The following is a 23,700-nucleotide window of genomic DNA, read 5'->3' on the forward strand; positions in this document are numbered from 1 at the left end:
AGCATATCTGTGTTTGTTTAGAAAGTTCCTGAGTGCAGCGTGGTGGGTTAGTTACTAGTTAAAATCATTCCTGTGTAAGCATGTAACTTTAGCCGGCTCTAAGGGGGAGTAACAAGCCCTCAGCAGACGCAGCCTGAGTCAATGCTGCTTGTCTGCATTGTGTAGCACTGGATCCCCAGACTGGCCTGTAGCACTTTCCTGTGCTAGGAACTGGGCAACAGAGTAAGCGTGTGAGAAGAAGCTGGGACTAGGTGGTATTGTGTCCAGCCATAGCTGGATAGTCGCCAGCCTTGTTATATAAGCAAAGTGTCAATGCACTGTGTATAGCCGGCTCTAAGAGGGAATGAAAAAAACAAAGATTTATTTACTAAACAAAAATCTCATGGATCATCTCATTATAAAAACCACTGAGCAAAAGCTTCTAAACACATTATGTAAAAGCAAACGAGGGATAACATAGTATATTACAGTATTGAATTAATTTTACATCATCAGAGATGCAAATAAAAAAATAAAAAAATCATAATGAATAGGAAGGTCATCAGATTATGTTTTTAATGAGCTTTCTACACCAGGCAGCACCTTTGGTCTACACAGAAGTTTATATCTCTGTTTAAATTAATAGAATTCCTATAACCTGCCACCTGCCTTACATGAGATACAAAAGGCTGGAAACCCCTGTTTCAAAATATTAAAGCACTTGGGGCACCTGTTAAAAAATATATATATATATATATATATATCTTGGGCGGAGCTTTCTGAGGGGTGGGGCTTTATTTCATGGGGTGTGGTCTAGTGCCCCACCACCTTCAAAGTTCACCAGCTGCTACTGACTTCATGAATGAAAGTTCCCTTTATTTGTTTCAATAGTCAATCCATAGCGTTTGTAAAACGCTAGGATTGACGTTCACTTTAAGCTAAATAAACTCTAAAGGTTTCCTCTCAGCATTCTGTCAGATTTATCATAGGAATAATGTTTTGTTTTTCATTTGTTTTGCATCTTTCATGATTTTTATTGTATCAAAGACCTCCACATTAACTTTATGGTCAATCATGGCTGGATGTGTTTTAATTTAATAAAAGAGGACAAAAAAGCAGAAATGATATATAATTGGTTTAATGTTTTCTGCAGGTTTTGTATTTTAGAAAATGTAATGTGTGATGTACAAGCATTTTTATTCGAACAAATTGATGTGGCTATTTTTTATAAACACAATTTGTCTGCCTATATTTTATCTGTGGGAACAGTTCTCCAGACCTGTTTGTGGTCTTGCAACTCATCCGTTTCTGCATCTTCCTGTCTGAGGGTTTGAATCTCATATACCTTGTACAGTTATTAAACAGAATTGTGAAATTAAGTGAATAAGTGTGAGTTAACAAAACAAAGATATCTATATCTATATATATATATATATGAGTAACGGAAGCTTCCATTAATTTTGTACTTGGAGAGGAATGCAGGCCAGCCTCCTCCCCACCGACTATAGACCCTGGAACTTGAGGGTATTCTATGATTTGGGAGGCGGGTGTCCAGGGTACATTTGGGGTACTTTTACCCTGGATTCAGGTTTACCCTGTTTCCACGAATTCCCATAGACTCTAAGAACTTAAGGACCTTGAAGATTCCTGTGTTTTGTTGGAGTATAAGGTGACAGCCCAATCCAGCATTGTCTGCTGCAACCCTCCCCCCCCTAATCTCAGAGACTCAGAATGTTGAAACCTCCTGCTCTAATGCTGGGACCCCCTGTTATCTAGTCTAGGTGTGAAGTGTATAAATATATAATTTTTTTTTAATTTTTTTTTGTATAGGTATTAAATGTATGTGAGCAGCTGAATGCTGGCATTAGATATCTGGACCTGCGAATTGCACCTAGGCCTAATGACCCATCCCTGACCCTCAACTTTGTACATGGGCTCTTTACATCAGTGACTGTTGAGGTAACTATATAAATATAGCCATAAATCTTTATATTTTTTACTTTTAGTGTTTTTTATTCTGAACCTATTAAAGCAAAACCTTGATTCCATTTATTACTATTTCAACTTTAAACCTCAGTTTTAAGTCCCTAAGCTTTTATTTTCTAATTACAGGCAGTACATTGTGTTTTTTTTTTTTTTTTAAAGTCATAATGCTATTGCACACTTAATAGACTACAGTATAGTGTAAATAGTACTTTCTTTTGTTAAGTGTATCCAGTCCACGGATCATCCATTACTTGTGGGATATTCTCCTTCCCAACAGGAAGTTGCAACAGGATCACCCACAGCAGAGCTGCTATATAGCTCCTCCCCTCACTGCCATACCCAGTCATTCTCTTGCAACTCTCAACTAAGATGGAGGTCGTAAGAGGACTGTGGTGTTTTATACTTAGTTTATTTCTTCAATCAAAAGTTTGTTATTTTTAAATGGTACCGGAGTGTACTGTTTATCTCAGGCAGTATTTAGAAGAAGAATCTGCCTGCGTTTTCTATGATCTTAGCAGAAGTAACTAAGATCCTTTGCTGTTCTCACATATTCTGAGGAGTGAGGTAACTTCAGAGGGGGAATAGCGTGCAGGTTTTCCTGTAATAAGGTATGTGCAGTTAAAATATTTTTGTAGGGATGGAATTTGCTAGAAAATGCTGCTGATACCGAAGTAATGTAAGTAAAGCCTTAAATGCAGTGATAGCGACTGGTATCAGGCTTATTAATAGAGATACATACTCTTATAAAAGTGTATTTTAAAACGTTTGCTGGCATGTTTAATCGTTTTTTTACATATGTTTGGTGATAAAACTTATTGGGGCCTAGTTTTTTCCACATGGCTGGCTTGAATTTTGCCTAGAAACAGTTCCCTGAGGCTTCCCACTGTTGTAATATGAGTGGGAGGGGCCTATTTTGACGTTTTTTTGCACAGCAAAAATTACAGACACAGACATCCAGCTTCTTCCTGCATGATCCAGGACTTCTCTGAAGGGTTCAAAAGTCGTATTGAGGGAGGTAAAAAGCCACAGTAGAGCTGTGGCAGTTGTTGTGACTGTTTAAAAAACGTTTTTGTCATTTGTTATTCAGTTTTTGGTATTAAGGGGTTAATCATCCATTTGCAAGTGGGTGCAATGCTCTGTTAACTTATTACATACACTGTAAAAATTTTGTTAGTGTAACTGCATTTTTTCACTGTTATTTCAAAATTTGGGAAAATTTGTGTTTCTTAAAGGCGCAGTAATGTTTTTTATATTGCTTGTAAACTTGTTTTAAAGTGTTTTCCAAGCTTGCTAGTCTCATTGCTAGTCTGTTTAAACATGTCTGACACAGAGGAACCTACTTGTTCATTATGTTTGAAAGCCATGATGGAGCCCCATAGGAGAATGTGTACTAAATGTATTGATTTCACCTTAAACAGTAAAGATCAGTCTTTATCTATAAAAGAATTATCACCAGAGGGTTCTGTCGAGGGGGAAGTTATGCCGACTAACTCTCCCCACGTGTCAGACCCTTCGCCTCCTGCTCAGGGGACGCACGCTAATATGGCGCCAATTACATCAGGGACGCCCATAGCGATTACCTTGCAGGACATGGCTGCAATCATGAATAATACCCTGTCAGAGGTATTATCTAGATTGCCTGAATTAAGAGGCAAGCGCGATAGCTCTGGGGTTAGGAGAGATACAGAGCGCGCAAATGCTGTTAGAGCCATGTCTGATACTGCGTCACAGTATGCAGAATATGAGAACGGAGAGCTTCAGTCTGTGGGCGACATCTCTGACTCGGGGAAACCTGATTCAGAGATTTCTAATTTTAAATTTAAGCTTGAGAACCTCCGTGTATTGCTTGGGGAGGTATTAGCTGCTCTGAATGACTGTAACACAGTTGCAATTCCAGAGAAATTGTGTAGGCTGGATAGATACTATGCGGTGCCGGTGTGTACTGACGTTTTTCCTATACCTAAAAGGCTTACAGAAATTATTAGCAAGGAGTGGGATAGACCCGGTGTGCCCTTTTCCCCACCTCCTATATTTAGAAAAATGTTTCCAATAGACGCCACTACACGGGACTTATGGCAGACGGTCCCTAAGGTGGAGGGAGCAGTTTCTACTTTAGCAAAGCGTACCACTATCCCGGTTGAGGACAGTTGTGCTTTTTCAGATCCAATGGATAAAAAATTGGAGGGTTACCTTAAGAAAATGTTTATTCAACAAGGTTTTATTTTACAGCCCCTTGCATGCATTGCGCCTGTCACTGCTGCGGCGGCATTCTGGTTTGAGGCCCTGGAAGAGGCCATCCAGACAGCTCCATTGAATGAAATTATTGACAAGCTTAGAACGCTTAAGCTAGCTAACTCATTTGTTTCTGATGCCATTGTTCATTTGACTAAACTAACGGCTAAGAATTCCGGATTCACCATCCAGGCGCGTAGGGCGCTATGGCTTAAATCCTGGTCAGCTGACGTGACTTCAAAGTCTAAATTACTCAACACTCCTTTCAAGGGGCAGACCTTATTCGGGCCTGGCTTGAAGGAAATTATTGCTGACATTACTGGAGGCAAGGGTCATACCCTTCCTCAGGACAGGGCCAAATCAAAGGCCAAATCGTGCCTTTCGAAATTTCAAGGCAGGAGCAGCATCAGCTTCCTCCGCTTCAAAACAATAGGGAACTGTTGCTCATTCCAGACAGGCCTGGAAACCTAACCAGTCCTGGAACAAGGGCAAGCAGGCCAGAAAGCCTGCTGCTGCCCCCAAGACAGCATGAAGGAACGGCCCCCTATCCGGAAACGGATCTAGTGGGGGGCAGACTTTCTCTCTTCGCCCAGGCGTAGGCAAGAGATGTTCAGGATCCCTGGGCGTTGGAGATCATATCTCAGGGATATCTTCAGGACTTCAAAGCTTCTCCTCCACATGGGAGATTTCATCTTTCAAGGTTATCAGCAAACCAGATAAAGAAAGAGGCATTCCTAAGCTGTGTGCAAGACCTCCTAGTAATGGGAGTGATCCATCCAGTTCCGCGGACGGAACAAGGACAGGGATTTTATTCAAATCTGTTTGTGGTTCCCAAGAAAGAGGGAACCTTCAGACCAATCTTGGATCTAAAGATCTTAAACAAATTCCTCAGAGTTCCATCATTCAAAATGGAAACTATTCGGACCATCCTACCCATGATCCAAGAGGGTCAGTACATGACCACAGTGGACTTAAAGGATGCCTACCTTCACATACCGATTCACAAAGATCATCATCGGTTCCTAAGGTTTGCCTTTCTAGACAGGCATTACCAATTTGTAGCTCTTCCCTTCGGGTTGGCCACTGCCCCAAGAATTTTTACAAGGGTTCTGGGCTCACTTCTGGCGGTTCTAAGACCGCGAGGCATAGCGGTGGCTCCGTATCTAGACGACATCCTGATACAGGCGTCAAGCTTTCAAATTGCCAAGTCTCATACAGAGATAGTTCTGGCATTTCTGAGGTCGCATGGGTGGAAAGTGAACTTGGAAAAGAGTTCTCTATCACCACTCACAAGAGTCTCCTTCCTAGGGACTCTTATAGATTCTGTAGAGATGAAAATTTACCTGACGGAGTCCAGGTTATCAAAACTTCTAAATGCTTGCCGTGTCCTTCATTCCATTCCACGCCCGTCAATGGCTCAGTGCATGGAAGTAATCAGCTTAATGGTAGCGGCAATGGACATAGTGCCATTTGCGCGTCTGCATCTCAGACCGCTGCAATTATGCATGCTAAGTCAGTGGAATGGGGATTACTCAGATTTGTCCCCTCTACTAAATCTGGATCAAGAGACCAGAGATTCTCTTCTCTGGTGGCTTTCTCGGGTCCATCTGTCCAAGGGTATGACCTTTCGCAGGCCAGATTGGACGATTGTAACAGATGCCAGCCTTCTAGGTTGGGGCGCAGTCTGGAACTCCCTGAAGGCTCAGGGATCGTGGACTCAGGAGGAGAAACTCCTCCCAATAAATATTCTGGAGTTAAGAGCAATATTCAAGGCTCTTCTAGCTTGGCCTCGGTTAGCAACACTGAGGTTCATCAGATTTCAGTCGGACAACATCACGACTGTGGCTTACATCAACCATCAAGGGGGAACCAGGAGTTCCCTAGCGATGTTAGAAGTCTCAAAGATAATTCGCTGGGCAGAGTCTCACTCTTGCCACCTGTCGGCGATCCACATCCCAGGCGTAGAGAACTGGGAGGCGGATTTTCTAAGTCGTCAGACTTTTCATCCGGGGGAGTGGGAACTCCATCCGGAGGTGTTTGCTCAAATTGTCCATCGTTGGGGAAACCAGAACTGGATCTCATGGCGTCTCGCCAGAACGCCAATCTTCCTTGTTACGGATCCAGGTCCAGGGACCCGGGAGCAACGCTGATAGATGCTCTAGCAGTTCCTTGGTTCTTCAACCTGGCCTATGTGTTTCCACCGTTTTCTCTGCTCCCTCGACTGATTGCCAAAATCAAACAGGAGAGAGCGACTGACTGCATGGAGATTGAACGCTTGTATCAAGGCGTGGCTTCTCCGAGTCAGTCATTGATACCTTAATACAGGCTCGGAAGCCTGTCACCAGGAAAATCTACCATAAGATATGGCGTAAATAGCTTTATTGGTGTGAATCCAAGAGTTACTCATAGAGTAAGGTTAGGATTCCTAGGATATTGTCCTTTCTCCAAGAGGGTTTGGACAAAGGCTTATCAGCTAGTTCTTTAAAAGGACAGATCTCTGCTCTGTCTATTCTTTTGCACAAGCGTCTGGCAGAAGTTCCAGACGTCCAGGCATTTTGTCAGGCTTTGGTTAGGATTAAGCCTGTGTTTAAAACTGTTGCTCCCCCGTGGAGCTTAAACTTGGTTCTTTTTTTTTTTTTTTTTTTTTATTTATTTTTTTTATTGAGAATTACTTTGAATATATTTTCACACACAAAATAATGCATCCAGTGTTAGATATCTAAATATGTTTCAGCATTTTCTTAACAAAATCAATTATTCACTTATTAACATAAATTACATCATAGCTTTTCTCTCCTTTTCTTTTTTTTTTCCATTTATGTAATATTTGGTTAATTCACTAAATAAATCAAAGCGAGTACGCACTACATATCACATTTTCTTTGTTACATGTAGTTAGTAAATAACCTTTATCGTTTCATGGGGGGGGGGGGGAAGGAGAGAAAGAAAGAGAAAAAAAAAAAGGGGAAAAAATAATAATAGATACCTCCAGCTCCCTCTAAGTTGTTCCTCTTGAATGTATAATGAGTTTTCAAATGGTTTAATAATAATTAGTTGCATTGAAGGATCTAGTGATCTAATGTAAAACTCCCATTTAGACATACATTTTGCAATTTGTTTTTCCGATTGGTTATTTGTATCAAATTGCTCGAGGGTCATTTGTTTCTGTATTTGTCTTAGAAAAACCTTCATGCTCAAGCTCTTTTTAGAGTTCCATTCACATAGTATCATATTCCTACCAATTAATATTATGGTATTTAATAAACGGGTAACCGACCCGTATTCTAAACCTTTTGCTAAGAATAAAACTTCCTTCAAAGTAATACTCATCTTAATTTTACATTTTTTTTCTAACCAGTACCTTATTTTTAGCCAAAAGATATTAATCTTAGGGCATGAACACATACAATGTACTATGTCTGCTTTTTCAAAGCTGCATTTCTTGCACAAATTATTTTGTGTATTGCCCCACTTAGCCAGAACATAGGGGGTTAGATATACATGGTGCAGTATTTTAGCTTGTGACTCTCTCCAGCTAGATAGTAAAGTAGCTTTTTTTTTTACTCTATTTATACTTTCTCTTATATCCTCCTTAGTTATTTTAAGCTCTGGGGAGATTCTCAGCCATTTTTTGATTGATTCATATATATATTTTATCCTACTCTGATCGTTGAGTTTATTATATAGTGCTGAGCATCTAGTATTCCCTTGAGAGAATAATTTCATTACTAAGCTTAAGTTATCCCAATTATCCTTCGTAAAGATCACTTTACCAAGTGAGTTACAATAATGCCTCAACTGTAAATATATTAAAAAAAGTGTGATTTCTCCCAGCCATACGAGCCCTTCAAGTAGTTAAAATCCCTAATGCATTTATTTTCATTATCAATTATCTGATATAAGTAAGTAAGGCCTCTATCTTGCCAAGAATGGCATATTTCTTCATTGATCATTAATTCCGGGTTCCCTACCAAAGGTAAGAAGTTTGAAAAATGAAAGTCTATTTTAAGAATCTTGCATATTTTTTGCCAAGCTATTATAAGATTTTTTATATTATCTAATTTTTTTAACACTATCTGGTAGCTTTTTATAGTCCATATGTATTAAGGATTTTAATCTGAAAGGTTTTACCATATTTTCTTCTAGATCTAGGAATTTATTATTATTGGAGATCCAAGCCAAGACTATTTTAGCCAAAAACACCTTATTATATAAATTTAAGTCAGGTAGGCCCAATCCTCCCCATTCATTTGATATGGACAAGTTTGCATATGATATTCTAGCTTTTTTACCTTTCCAGCATAATTTAATTAATGCTTTTTTAATGCATAGTAAATCTTTATTTTTAATTTTTAATGGTAAATTTTGCATTAAGTATAGAATTTTAGGTGTTGTTATCATCTTAAACATATTAATTTTCCCCGCCAGAGTTATGGGTAAATGTGTCCATCTCTTAATCTCTTCTATGATTTTGAGAAGCAATGGCTCATAATTTAACTTATACCAATCACCTGGAATATTTGAAAAGTTTATGCCCAAGTATTTTATACATATATCCGCTACCTTGAACTTAGGATTTCTAATAGAGTCTTTCTGTTTTAGTAACCATAAGATCTCTGATTTTTGTATATTGACTCTGTACCCAGAGAATGTCCCAAATATTTCTATTAAGTCCGATATTATTGGAATCTGTTCTTTTGAATTTCTTTAAAAAATTAACATATCATCCGTATATGCTGCTACTTTTATTTCAGTATTTCCAATTCTTATACCTTTTAATTGACTCTCTAATTTGAATCATTAATGGCTCAAGTGCTAAGTCAAATAATATTAGTGAGAGGGGGCACCCTTGTCGGGTACCTCTAAACATTTCTATATATTCTGATTGTTGGCCATTTATACAAAAGGCGGTCTTTGGGGAGGAGTACACATTTTTTATAGATTCCAAGATGTTTCCCTTAAACCCGAACATACTTAAAGACTGAAAGAGATGATCCCTTTCTATCGAGTCAAATGCTTTTTGTGCGTCCAAGGTTAGTAGAAGTAAATCTTCTCCTTTTTTAATAAATTTATCCTTGTTAGCCCAAACATATGAGATAACATTTGTCACTCTCCTAATATTATAGAAAGATGCTCTACCATTTATGAATCCTGATTGATCTGGATGTATTAGAGTCGGGATCGTTCTTTGTAACCTGTCAGCTATTATACTCGTTAATATTTTTAAATCCGAATTCAATAGTGAAATGGGTCTGTAAGATGCCATATCCTGATGTTCTTTCCCTGGTTTAAGTAGAAATATAGTAATAGAATCCATAAACCTATCTGTCCTAGGCTTCTGAAGAGGAGAAAATATGAAATTATAAACTCTTTCCAGTATTGGTGCTATTTCTGTGCTCATTAATCTGTAGAACTCATTTTGGAGGTTATCTGGCCCACTCGCTTTATTTGCTGGAAGAGATTTAATCTTCCCAACTATTTCCTCCAATTCTATCGGGCGATTCACCAAATCCAGCTGGGCTTCAGAGATTTGAGGGACTCTAATATTATCCCAAAAATTCTTCTTCTTTTCCCAATTTATTCCCTGTGTTCTGTATATGTCAGAATAATATTCTTTAAAAGCTTTAAAAATCCCTTCTTGAGAGGATATATTAATATCCTCTCTTTTTTATGCTGGCAATGACTGTTTTTTTTTTTAATGTATTTTATTTAGGGCTGCCAAATATCTACCAGACTTATTACCAAATCTTTGGAATCTACTTCTACCCCTAACCTCCTCTTGCGTAGCTCTTTGCATTATAAATAGATTTCTTTTATTGTTAGCCAATATATATTTATTCCAATTGTTTATAGAGGCATCTCTTAGATACTTATTATATGCATTATTTAAGGTATTTAGCAGCTGTATTTCTAGGTTACCTAATTTCCTTTTTTTTTTTTTGGCCATAAAAGTAATCATCTCTGATTTTAAAACTGCTTTTGTTGTTTCCCAGAACAATAATGGTTCCCCTTATGTGTTGACTATTAGTTTTCTTAAAATCTTCGATTTTATTTTTAAGGAAATTAAAGAATTCTGTATTTTCTGCCAGGTATTTGGGGAAAAAAAAGTTATTCCCTTTCTTAATTTGGTGCCCGTACACTAAACCTACAGGTGCATGGTCCGACAATGTTATAGGGTAGATAGATATGTCTGTAATTTTTGGTATTACATTTTTTGGGACCAAAAGTAAATCTATCCTTGAATATGACCTGTGGGTTTTTGAGACACAAGTGTATTCCTGAACTCCTGGGTTCCTATATCTCCATAGGTCACATAAACCTATGTTAGCAAATATATCTTTAAATATCTTAGTCTCTCTTCGAGAATTCCTACCTATCTTCCTTTTATTTCCAGCTTGGCACCTATCTATTGGCATTATAGGAGCCATATTAAAATCGCCTCATAAGATTACTTTTGTATCTAAATATCCCAGTAGTTTATATTGTACTTCCTCCCAAAAATCTTTGTCAAACTCATTGGGGCCATATACATTGCAAATTGTAAAAACTTTGGAATTAATTTCTATTTTAATAATAACTATATGCTCATTATCCTCTATACTTTTTTCTAAGATTCTATAATTCAATTTTTTATTAATTAATATAGCAACCCCTCTCTTTCTTGCTTTACAGTCAGTTGCAATAACTTCACCTATCCAGTTACTTTTTAATTTTGCATTTTCAGTCTCTTTTTAAATGGGTCTCCTGTATTAGAGCGATATCTGTACCTAGTGTTCTCATATATTTAATTATGGCCTTCCTTTTGATGGGAGATGTTATCCCAACAACGTTCCATGAAATTATCTTCAATTTTTCCTTTACCATACTAATTTGTACATTTTGGAACGTATTCTAGATAACCAGCGAGCAATAAGAGAAGGAGCAAGGGAATCTGCGAGGACGCCTGAGGGGAGAGGGAGCAAGAGGAAGGAGAGAGGAGAGAAAAAAAAAAAAGGGGGGGAGGGGGGAAAGGGAAAGTAACAGAACAATTCAAACCTAATACAATAAAATTTCCCACCAATCGCTTGATTTCTATTAACTTTAAGATTTAAACTCATACAATATATAACCAATATTTTCAAAACCCCTATATTCTTATATTTATTCCATATCATGCCTGTATTTTATCCAATTTTAAAATAATTCTTAACTTCTTCTGGGTCTTCAAATATTTTTACACCTTCTTCCCCCACATATTTCAGTTTTGCTGGATATATAACCACTGCTTTATGCCCTGCTGCTATTAAATTTGTGCACAAGGGGGTCATTCTTCTTCTCTTGTTCAATGTTTCCATAGAGTAATCACTAAACATTAACAGCTTTTTCCCTTAAAATTCCAGACTGCCTTTCTTCCTATATAAATTCATCATTTTAACTTTGTCCTGGAAGTCTAGAAATTTAGCAATTACTGTTCTAGGTTTTGCCTCAGTAGCGTTCTGCCTTAGTGCCCCTATTCTGTGTACTCTTTCTATCTTTATTGGTAATTCATTTTCCTCCACCCCTAGTATCTTAGGTAGCTGTGTTGACATGAATTCCTGTAAGCTCTTGTCAGTGCCTCCTTCTTGTAAACCTATTATTCTTACGTTATTCCTACGTGTTCTGTTTTCTAAATCTTCGATTTTTGCGCATAGTTCCACAATCTGACTGCTATTCTTACTCTGTATTTGTTCTATCCTATTTTGGTTATCTTCTAACTCAGATATTCTATCCTCTGCTTCCTGCATTCTCCCTGAAAAATTCTTAAAGTCTTCTGCTAATTTGGAAACTTCAGATTGAATCCTATCAAAACGTGGCATAAACATCTCTGAGAGTTTCCTAACCACCCAGTCTCCCTCTCCTAGAAGTGATCCCTCTTCTCCTCCTCCATCTATGGAGGTTTCACCCTGTGACTTCCTACTAACATTCTGCTTTTTCTCTTGTGTCTTCTGTCTTTTAGACATTGTATTGCTATGTGCATTAGTAATATATTTATCCATATGTATACCTCCAATAATTCAGCAAACAAAAATTAAACATGTGCAATGTGTATGTGTGACTCCTATCCTTTGTGTTACTTGTGTTGCTTAACCCCCTATTTAGGGGATTCGTAAAAAAGAAAAAAAAAAGTGCTTTCTACAAATATATGTGCCAAAAACCAGTGTAAATATTCTAGGAGAATGACTGCCCCCTGAAAACCCCAGCTACATTGAATAAGACTTAGTACCTCCTTTTTAAAAAATTAAACTTTTTTGAGGATATACACCTTTATATTCACAGTTATTGTTACTGCCGTGGGGTTAGGTTCCTACCCTCTATCTATAAAAATGCGTCTTATTATTGCTTCTATAGGTTTGTACCTATGGCTTGACTCAAAAGCCCAATTACAGTAATTTATTGATAGATGATTACACTATTTTCAACTTAGATATTTAACAACCAAATAAATAACCCCTATGTTTAAGCATAACCACTTAAACTAAATAAATCCAATAGTCTTATCTAGAATTACCCCTGACCAGGAAAATATTTGTACTTTGTATAAAGAAAAAAAAAGAGATTCTGAATGAGTTCCTGAACTCTCATTAAATATACTTCAGGAGAATCTTAATTGTGCTTAGAGTCTTTTTCCTTAATTTACTCCCAACTTGTCTCAGATAGACCTTCCTACTGTGCCAAGTCCCATATTTTCATAGAGATATGTAGGTAAAGAGTGACCCTCCTGCTTCACGATGTAGACTCCTTATTTGTGTATATCCTTAACGTGAGACTGGGTGAAGTTCAGTTCATCTCCCTTTATACTGAAACAGTAATTGAAGAGCTCCAATACTTGTAGTAGGGGAATTAGGGCTTTATATTCCTGTTATTGCGGGTAAAAATGTCCTTAACAACTCCTTCCTATTCCTGCTGAACTCTTCTATACCAGAACCAGGTTTCTCTACCTTTTCCTTTAAGGTTAACCTCTGCACCTGTTTGGGACCTGTATCCTGCTGTCTCCCCCCAGTATAGACCCTCCTTTCCAACCTCCAGGCCCTTGAAATGTTCTAGGCCAGGATAATAACTGGCGACAGGCTGTGTATTACATTCATTCGGTATAGTCCAAAGTCTCTCACAGAAACTTCACCAGTATCTCCAAGCACATCTTCCTTCTCTATTATTCTTAGCCTTTTATGGTTTTTAATACTTATCGTTGACCCCCCCGCTTGTAGATTTTCCAGCAGTGTAAATACAACAGTGTCATAAAAAAAGAATGCATACACCAAATTCTGACTTTGACACACTGTGCATCACTTCAATTATCCGAGTACAGCTTTTTTTTTTTTTAATAGCTTGACCCTTAATTTCCAAGGGCTATACCCTTACATAACAGTCACTTCGCATAAATCTGTGGTAAGGCTTTTTGCAAGTAAAAAAAACAAAGAGCTCCGCTTATAGCATCTCATATATATACTTGCGTTTGTGCCGCGGGGGGTCCGTGATTAGATGAGTCGCTTCCCAGCCTGTGGGTCCGACTTTGCGCTGTAACCCAACTTCCGCTCCCACAGTTGGTCGAATATCTCCTCCGTTGGGGATAAAAACTGGGCAAACTTGCTTGCCTCGATATTTGTCCGCTCTCTGTTAATGTTGTGCTGCGGCTCCTTGAATACTGTAAACTCCGCTACGGAAATGCGACAGGTAGTCCCCCGCACATGTTCCTGTCGGTTATCGCTGGAGAGTCGTGTGTTCTGAAGGGGGTGTCTGGGCAAGTAGACACTATTAGCCTTCTGTACAGAGTTCCAACTGCTTCCTACCGCAAACCTTTTCCCGGGTGCAGTAATTCAGACCCTTAGGATTTATGGCCAAGAATATAGCAGTTTCCGACGTGATCTTACGAGACGCTCATCCTGAGCGATACACCAGCACCTCCATGTGCTGGCTCCTCCTACCGGAACTCTAAACTTGGTTCTTAAAGTTCTTCAGGGAGTTCCGTTTGAACCCCTTCATTCCATTGATATTAAACTTTTATCTTGGAAAGTTCTGTTTTTGATGGCTATTTCCTCGGCTCGAAGAGTCTCTGAGTTATCTGCCTTACATTGTGATTCTCCTTATCTGATTTTTCATTCAGACAAGGTAGTTCTGCGTACCAAACCTGGGTTTTTACCTAAGGTGGTTTCTAACAGGAATATCAATCAAGAGATTGTTGTTCCATCATTGTGTCCTAATCCTTCTTCAAAGAAGGAACGTCTTTTGCATAATCTGGACGTAGTCCGTGCCTTGAAGTTTTACTTACAGGCTACTAAAGATTTTCATCAAACATCTGCCCTGTTTGTCGTTTACTCTGGACAGAGGAGAGGTCAAAAAGCTTCGGCAACCTCTCTCTCTCCTTTTGGCTTCGGAGCATAATACGCTTAGCCTATGAGACTGCTGGACAGCAGCCCCCTGAAAGGATTACAGCTCATTCTACTAGAGCTGTGGCTTCCACCTGGGCCTTTAAAAATGAGGCCTCTGTTGAACAGATTTGCAAGGCTGCGACTTGGTCTTCGCTTCACACCTTTTCAAAATTTTACAAATTTGACACTTTTGCTTCTTCGGAGGCTGTTTTTGGGAGAAAGGTTCTTCAGGCAGTGGTTCCTTCCGCTTAATCCTGCCTTGTCCCTCCCATCATCCGTGTACTTTAGCTTTGGTATTGGTATCCCACAAGTAATGGATGATCCGTGGACTGGATACACTTAACAAGAGAAAACATAATTTATGCTTACCTGATAAATTTATTTCTCTTGTAGTGTATCCAGTCCACGGCCCACCCTGTCCTTTTAAGGCAGGTCTAAATTTTAATTAAACTACAGTCACCACTGCACCATATGGTTTCTCCTTTCTCGTCTTGTTTCGGTCGAATGACTGGATATGGCAGTGAGGGGAGGAGCTATATAGCAGCTCTGCTGTGGGTGATCCTCTTGCAACTTCCTGTTGGGAAGGAGAATATCCCACAAGTAATGGATGATCCGTGGACTGGATATACTACAAGAGAAATAAATTTATCAGGTAAGCATAAATTATGTTTTTATATGTACTGGGAAACCTAAAACTAGTGTGACTCTCTTTATTGCGGTGGTCTGGAACCAAACCTGCAATATCTGTATTTAATAGTAAAACTGTATATTGGTTACTCTAAGATTTGCTTGCAGTTGATAACAATTTTGATGGTCATTGTTGTTCAAACATATTGAATCTGTTAGGGACACCCTTAGTGCTTGTCCTTATGTCTTGTGTGACAGTTTTTCAATTAAAGGGAAAATCAACACCCGACACAACAGGATTTCATGTTTTTGTATCGCAAACAAAGATCCGCCTGCACCTCCTCCCTTCTCTATCACCTCTATCCTTGTCATCCTTCCGAATACATCCGTTAATCTACTCGAAATATGGCCGCCAAAATCCCCCCCCCCCCCCACTGTTACGTATCAACCTTCTCTTTCAATCCATCCTCCAATCAGAATGGAATTCTCGGTCAGAATCTTTAAACTCGTTCACGGCGTTTCATTCAATTTTTGAAAGCTAACATGAATTTTCTGCGACAAGTCAGATTGCTGTTTCCGATCTGACTGAATTACAAATGCGCATGTGCAATGATATATCGAGCGCGTCATCAATCCCTACATGTACGAGCCTGAATTGGAATAGAGATGGAGGAGTTTGGCGGCCATATTTCGAGTCGATTAATGGATGTATTTGGAAGGATAACTAGGACAAGAATAGAGGTGATAGAGAAAGGAGGCAGTGCAGGCGGATCTTCGTTTGCGTTAAAAACATATGAATTCCTGTTTTGTCGGGTGTCGACTTTCCCTTTAGGTTGTTTCACGTGCTTTACAATTAGTTCTAGGTCTTTTTGTCATGGAGTATTTTCATTTTGGTAGGAAACACTGCAAGAAATCTTACAATGGTTACAAAGTCATCCAAGGGAGGTAATCATTCTAGCATGCAAAAACTTAGAAGAAATGACCCCAGTGCTTCACATGCATCTCATTTCCTGTATACACCAAATCTTTGGTACAAAACTTTGCCCAAAAAAAGTAAGTATTTTTTTTTAGTAGATATTTATTTATAGTAGATCTAAGTAAAATCACTAAGAACATTTTGGTACTGATGCAACACTCAGCCTATATTTATTTGCTGTCTTGAAAGAACAAAATCAAGTCTAAGATAAACATACTTGTCAGAGGTTTTAAAGTAGTTTTGAAAATCATATAAAGGAACATTAAACCCATTGATATTTCTTTCATGTAATTAGCAAGAGTCCATGAGCTAGTGACGTATGGGATATACATTCCTACCAGGAGGGGCAAAGTTTCCCAAACCTCAAAATGCCTATAAATACACCCCTCACCACACCCACAATTCAGTTTTACAAACTTTGCCTCCTATGGAGGTGGTGAAGTAAGTTTGTGCTAGATTCTACGTTGATATGCGCTCCGCAGCAGGTTGGAGCCCGGTTTTCCTCTCAGCGTGCAGTGAATGTCAGAGGGATGTGAGGAGAGTATTGCCTATTTTGAATGCAGTGATGGGGTCTATTTCATAGGTTCTCTGTTATCGGTCGTAGAGATTCATCTCTTACCTCCCTTTTCAGATCGACGATATACTCTTATTTATATACCATTACCTCTGCTGATTTTCGTTTCAGTACTGGTTTGGCTTTCTACAAACATGTAGATGAGTGTCCTGGGGTAAGTAAGTCTTATTTTCTGTGACACTCTAAGCTATGGTTGGGCACTTTATTTATAAAGTTCTAAATATTTGTATTCAAACATTTATTTGCCTTGACTCAGGATGTTCAACATTCCTTATTTTCAGACAGTCAGTTTCATATTTGGGATAATGCATTTGAATCAATCATTTTTTCTTACCTTAAAAATTTGACTTTTTTTCCCTGTGGGCTGTTAGGCTCGCGGGGGCTGAAAATGCTTCATTTTATTGCGTCATTCTTGGCGCGGACTTTTTTGGCGCAAAAAATCTTTTCTGTTTCCGGCGTCATACGTGTCGCCGGAAGTTGCGTCATTTTTGACGTCCTTTTGCGCCAAAGATGTCGGCGTTCCGGATGTGGCGTCATTTTTGGCGCCAAAAAGCATTTAGGCGCCAAATAATGTGGGCGTCTTATTTGGCGCTAAAAAATATGGGCGTCGCTTTTGTCTCCACATTATTTCAGTCTCATTTTTTCTTTGCTTCTGGTTGCTAGAAGCTTGTTTATTGGCATTTTTTCCCATTCCTGAAACTGTCATTTAAGGAATTTGATCAATTTTGCTTTATATGTTGTTTTTTCTCTTACATATTGCAAGATGTCTCACGTTGCATCTGAGTCAGAAGATACTTCAGGAAAATCGCTGTCTAGTGCTGGAACTACCAAAGCTAAGTGTATCTGCTGTAAACTTTTGGTAGCTATTCCTCCAGCTGTTGTTTGTATTAATTGTCATGACAAACTTGTTAATGCAGATAATATTTCCTTTAGTAATGTACCATTGCCTGTTGCAGTTCCTTCAACATCTAAGGTTCAGAATGTTCCTGATAACATAAGAGATTTTGTTTCTGAATCCATCAAGAAGGCTATGTCTGTTATTCCTCCTTCTAGTAAACATAAAAAATCTTTTAAAACTTCTCTTTCTACAGATGAATTTTTAAATGAACATCATCATTCTGATTGTGATGACTCTTCTGGTTCAGAGGATTCTGTCTCAGAGATTGATGCTGATAAATCTTCATATTTATTTTAAAATGGAATTTATTCGTTCTTTACTTAAAGAAGTACTAATTGCTTTAGAAATTGAGGATTCTGGTCCTCTTGATACTAATTCTAAACGTTTAGATAAGGTCTTTAAATCTCCTGTGGTTATTCCAGAAGTTTTTCCTGTTCCTAATGCTATTTCTGAAGTAATTTCCAGAGAATGGGATAAATTGGGTAATTCATTTACTCCTTCTAAACGTTTTAAGCAATTATATCCTGTGCCGTCTGACAGATTAGAATTTTGGGACAAAATCCCTAGAGTTGATGGGGCTATTTCTACCCTTGCTAAACGTACTACTATTCCTACGTCAGATGGTACTTCGTTTAAGGATCCTTTAGATAGGAAAATTGAATCCTTTCTAAGAAAAGCTTATCTGTGTTCAGGTAATCTTCTTAGACCTGCTATATCATTGGCTGATGTTGCTGCAGCTTCAACTTTTTGGTTGGAAACTTTAGCGCAACAAGTAACAGATCATGATTCTCATAATATTATTATTCTTCTTCAACATGCTAATAATTTTATCTGTGATGCCATTTTTGATATTATCAGAGTTGATGTCAGGTTTATGTCTCTAGCTATTTTAGCTAGAAGAGCTTTATGGCTTAAAACTTGGAATGCTGATATGGCTTCTAAATCAACTCTACTTTCCATTTCTTTCCAGGGTAACAAATTATTTGGTTCTCAGTTGGATTCTATTATCTCAACTGTTACTGGTGGGAAAGGAACTTTTTTACCACAGGATAAAAAATCTAAGGGTAAAAACAGGGCTAATAATCGTTTTCGTTCCTTTCGTTTCAACAAAGAACAAAAGCCTGATCCTTCATCCTCAGGAGCAGTTTCAGTTTGGAAACCATCTCCAGTCTGGAATAAATCCAAGCCTTCTAGAAAGGCAAAGCCAGCTTCTAAGTCCACATGAAGGTGCGGCCCTCATTCCAGCTCAGCTGGTAGGGGGCAGGTTACGTTTTTTCAAAGAAATTTGGATCAATTCTGTTCACAATCTTTGGATTCAGAACATTGTTCCAGAAGGGTACAGAATTGGTTTCAAGATGAGACCTCCTGCAAAGATATTTTTTCTTTCCCGTGTCCCAGTAAATCCAGTGAAAGCTCAAGCATTTCTGAATTGTGTTTCAGATCTAGAGTTGGCTGGAGTAATTATGCTAGTTCCAGTTCTGGAACAGGGGATGGGGTTTTATTCAAATCTCTTCATTGTACCAAAGAAGGAGAATTCCTTCAGACCAGTTCTGGATCTAAAAATATTGAATCGTTATGTAAGGATACCAACGTTCAAAATGGTAACTGTAAGGACTATCTTGCCTTTTGTTCAGCAAGGGCATTATATGTCCACAATAGATTTACAGGATGCATATCTGCATATTCCGATTCATCCAGATCATTATCAGTTCCTGAGATTCTCTTTTCTGGACAAGCATTACCAGTTTGTGGCTCTGCCGTTTGGCCTAGCTACAGCTCCAAGAATTTTTACAAAGGTTCTCGGTGCCCTTCTGTCTGTAATCAGAGAACAGGGTATTGTGGTATTTCCTTATTTGGACGATATCTTGGTATTTGCTCAGTCTTTACATTTAGCAGAATCTCATACGAATCGACTTGTGTTGTTTCTTCAAGATCATGGTTGGAGGATCAATTCACCAAAAAGTTCATTGATTCCTCAGACAAGGGTAACCTTTCTGGGTTTCCAGATAGATTCAGTGTCCATGACTCTGTCTTTAACAGACAAGAGACGTCTAAAATTGATTTCAGCTTGTCAAAACCTTCAGTCACAATCATTCCCTTCGGTAGCCTTATGCATGGAAATTCTAGGTCTTATGACTGCTGCATCGGACGCGATCCCCTTTGCTCGTTTTCACATGCGACCTCTTCAGCTCTGTATGTTGAATCAATGGTGCAAGGATTACACAAAGATATCTCAATATCTTTAAAACCGATTGTACGACACTCTCTAACGTGGTGGACAGATCACCATCGTTTAATTCAGGGGGCTTCTTTTGTGCTTCCGACCTGGACTGTAATTTCAACAGATGCAAGTCTCACAGGTTGGGGAGCTGTGTGGGGATCTCTGACGGCACAAGGAGTTTGGGAATCTCAGGAGGTGAGATTACCGATCAATATTTTGGAACTCCGTGCAATTTTCAGAGCTCTTCAGTCTTGGCCTCTTCTGAAGAGAGAATCGTTCATTTGTTTTCAGACAGACAATGTCACAACTGTGGCATACATCAATCATCAAGGAGGGACTCACAGTCCTCTGGCTATGAAAGAAGTATCTCGAATTTTGGTTTGGGCGTAATCCAGCTCCTGTATAATCTCTGCGGTTTATATCCCAGGTATAGACAATTGGGAAGCGGATTATCTCAGTCGCCAAACGTTGCATCCGGGCAAATGGTCTCTTCACCCAGAGGTATTTCTTCAGATTGTTCAAATGTGGGAGCTTCCAGAAATAGATCTGATGGCGTCTCATCTAAACAAGAAACTTCCCAGGTATCTGTCCAGATCCCGGGATCCTCAGGCGGAAGCAGTGGATGCATTATCACTTCCTTGGAAGTATCATCCTGCCTATATCTTTCCGCCTCTAGTTTTTCTTCCAAGAGTAATCTCCAAGATTCTGAAGGAATGCTCGTTTGTTCTGCTGGTAGCTCCGGCATGGCCTCACAGGTTTTGGTATGCGGATCTTGTCCGGATGGCCTCTTGCCATCCGTGGACTCTTCCGCTAAGACCAGACCTTCTGTCGCAAGGTCCTTTTTTCCATCAGGATCTCAAATCCTTAAATTTAAAGGTATGGAGATTGAACGCTTGATTCTTAGTCAAAGAGGTTTCTCTGACTCTGTGATTAATACTATGTTACAGGCTCGTAAATCTGTATCCAGAGAGATATATTATAGAGTCTGGAAGACTTATATTTCTTGGTGTCTTTCTCATCATTTTTCTTGGCATTCTTTTAGAATTCCGAGAATTTTACAGTTTCTTCAGGATGGTTTAGATAAAGGTTTATCCGCAAGTTCTTTGAAAGGACAAATCTCTGCTCTTTCTGTTCTTTTTCACAGAAAGATTGCTAATCTTCCTGATATTCATTGTTTTGTACAAGCTTTGGTTCGTATAAAACCTGTCATTAAGTCAATTTCTCCTCCTTGGAGTTTGAATTTGGTTCTGGGGGCTCTTCAAGCTCCTCCGTTTGAACCTATGCATTCATTGGACATTAAATTACTTTCTTGGAAAGTTTTGTTCCTTTTGGCGATCTCTTCTGCCAGAAGAGTCTCTGAATTATCTGCTCTTTCTTGTGAGTCTCCTTTTCTGATTTTTCATCAGGATAAGGCGGTGTTGCAAACTTCTTTTGAATTTTTACCTAAAGTTGTGAATTCCAACAACATTAGTAGAGAAATTGTGGTTCCTTCATTATGTCCTAATCCTAAGAATTCTAAGGAGAAATCGTTGCATTCTTTGGATGTTGTTAGAGCTTTGAAATATTATGTTGAAGCTACTAAGTCTTTCCGAAAGACTTCTAGTCTATTTGTTATCTTTTCCGGTTCTAGAAAAGGCCAGAAAGCTTCTGCCATTTCTTTGGCATCTTGGTTGAAATCTTTAATTCATCATGCCTATGTTGAGTCGGGTAAAACTCCGCCTCAAAGGATTACAGCTCATTCTACTAGGTCAGTTTCTACTTCCTGGGCGTTTAGGAATGAAGCTTCGATTGATCAGATTTGCAAAGCAGCAACTTGGTCCTCTTTGCATACTTTTACTAAATTCTACCATTTTGATGTATTTTCTTCTTCTGAAGCAGTTTTTGGTAGAAAAGTACTTCAGGCAGCGGTTTCAGTTTGAATCTTCTGTTTATGTTTTTCATTAAACTTTATTTTGGGTGTGGATTATTTTCAGCAGGAATTGGCTGTCTTTATTTTATCCCTCCCTCTCTAGTGACTCTTGCGTGGAAAGATCCACATCTTGGGTAATCATTATCCCATACGTCACTAGCTCATGGACTCTTGCTAATTACATGAAAGAAAACATAATTTATGTAAGAACTTTCCTGATAAATTCATTTCTTTCATATTAGCAAGAGTCCATGAGGCCCGCCCTTTTTTGTGGTGGTTATGATTTTTTTGTATAAAGCACAATTATTCCAATTCCTTATTTTATATGCTTTCGCACTTTTTTTCTTATCACCCCACTTCTTGGCTATTCGTTAAACTGAATTGTGGGTGTGGTGAGGGGTGTATTTTGAGGTTTGGGAAACTTTGCCCCTCCTGGTAGGAATGTATATCCCATACGTCACTAGCTCATGGACTCTTGCTAATATGAAAGAAATGAATTTATCAGGTAAGTTCTTACATAAATTATGTTTTTTATATAAAATATTTAGTTATGTGTAATGAAACAACTTTTGTAATGTATTTTTCATTATTTATTTTGCCATCTTTTTATGTAATTTTAGCTCTGAGAAATGAGCAATTTTTAATTCTCACAACTTGAGATGCACCTGCTGACTTCTCAAGGTTATAACCCTGCTTCGTATCTCTCCCTAAGTGACTTTACCCGATATCTGCAAACCAATGTACTTTATACTAACATTATGACAGTGGCTAGTCTTGTTCTTTGTGTATTAAACCCAGAATGGCTCCTCCAAATAAGGCACATGGTGGGTGGAATTTGGCTATTGAAAAAATAACTGCAGTGAAATATTAATTTTGTTTTTAAAATGTTAAAGGGACATGAAACCCCACATTTTTCCAATGTACTTCTGTCATCAAACCTGATTTGTTCTCTTTGTATCCTTTGTTGAAAAACATGCCTAGGTAGGCTCAGGAGCAGCAATGCACTACTAGGAGCTAACTGCTGATTGGTGGCTTCACATATAACCTTGATGTGTTCGGCTAGCCCCTAGTAGTGCACTGCTACTCTTTCAATAAAGGATATCAAGAGACTTAAAGGGACATTAAACCCAATTTTTTTCTTTCACAATTTAGAAAGAGAAGGCCTATTTTAAACAACTTTCTAATTTACTTCTATTATCTAATTTGCATAATTCTCTTGATATTCTTTGCTGAAAAGCATATATAGATAGGCTCAGAAGCTGCTGATTGGTGGCTGCATACAGATGCCTCGTGTGATTGGCTCACCCATGTGCATTGCTATTTCTTAAGCAAATGATATCTAAAGAATGAAGCAAATTAGATAATAGAAGTAAATTGGAATTTTGTTTAAAATTGTATTCTCTATCTGAATTCTAGAAGAAAAAAAATGGGTTTAATGTTTCTTTAAGCACATTTTAATAATAGAAGTCGGAAACTTGTTTAAAATTGCATGTTCTGAATCATGAAATAGACTATTCTTAAAGGGACATTAAAGTCAAAATGTTTGTTTAATATGTTCTACAACAACATAACAAATTGTATGCTTACTTAATTATTTTCTTTCGGAATGATGGTCCACAGTCCTCCATAACATATGTGATATTTTTCCCACCACTAGGAGGAGGTCAAGACCCATACAAGAGCTTTAAAACCCTCTCATCCCTCTGTTAGTTTCACGTATATCAGAGTAGAGAATGGGGGGGGGGGAGTTGGAAAGGCAAGGCAGGGTCTATAGAGGTATCATTTGAACTGTCTCCCAATATGAAGCGGGCAGGGTCTGTGGACCATCATCATTCCCAAAGAAAATAATTTATCAGATAAGCATAAATTTTGTTTCTCTTTAGTAAAATGATGATGGTCCACAGTCCTCCATA

General features: G+C 38.4%; 1 protein-coding gene across 2 annotated transcripts in view; it reads left to right on the forward strand.

Moving 5' to 3' along the window:
- The window catches only part of PLCXD1 (phosphatidylinositol specific phospholipase C X domain containing 1), a 94,189-nt gene that overhangs the window by 54,743 nt on the left and 15,746 nt on the right, over window positions 1-23,700 (forward strand). For both annotated transcript variants that reach the window (XM_053707744.1, XM_053707745.1), the window contains exons 4-5: window positions 1,810-1,938; window positions 16,107-16,262. In XM_053707744.1, coding sequence (XP_053563719.1) covers window positions 1,810-1,938; window positions 16,107-16,262 — 285 coding nt within the window. The remainder of the gene's footprint in view (window positions 1-1,809; window positions 1,939-16,106; window positions 16,263-23,700) is intronic.

This window comes from Bombina bombina, chromosome 3 (assembly GCF_027579735.1).
Source record: "Bombina bombina isolate aBomBom1 chromosome 3, aBomBom1.pri, whole genome shotgun sequence".
Taxonomy (NCBI): domain Eukaryota; kingdom Metazoa; phylum Chordata; class Amphibia; order Anura; family Bombinatoridae; genus Bombina; species Bombina bombina.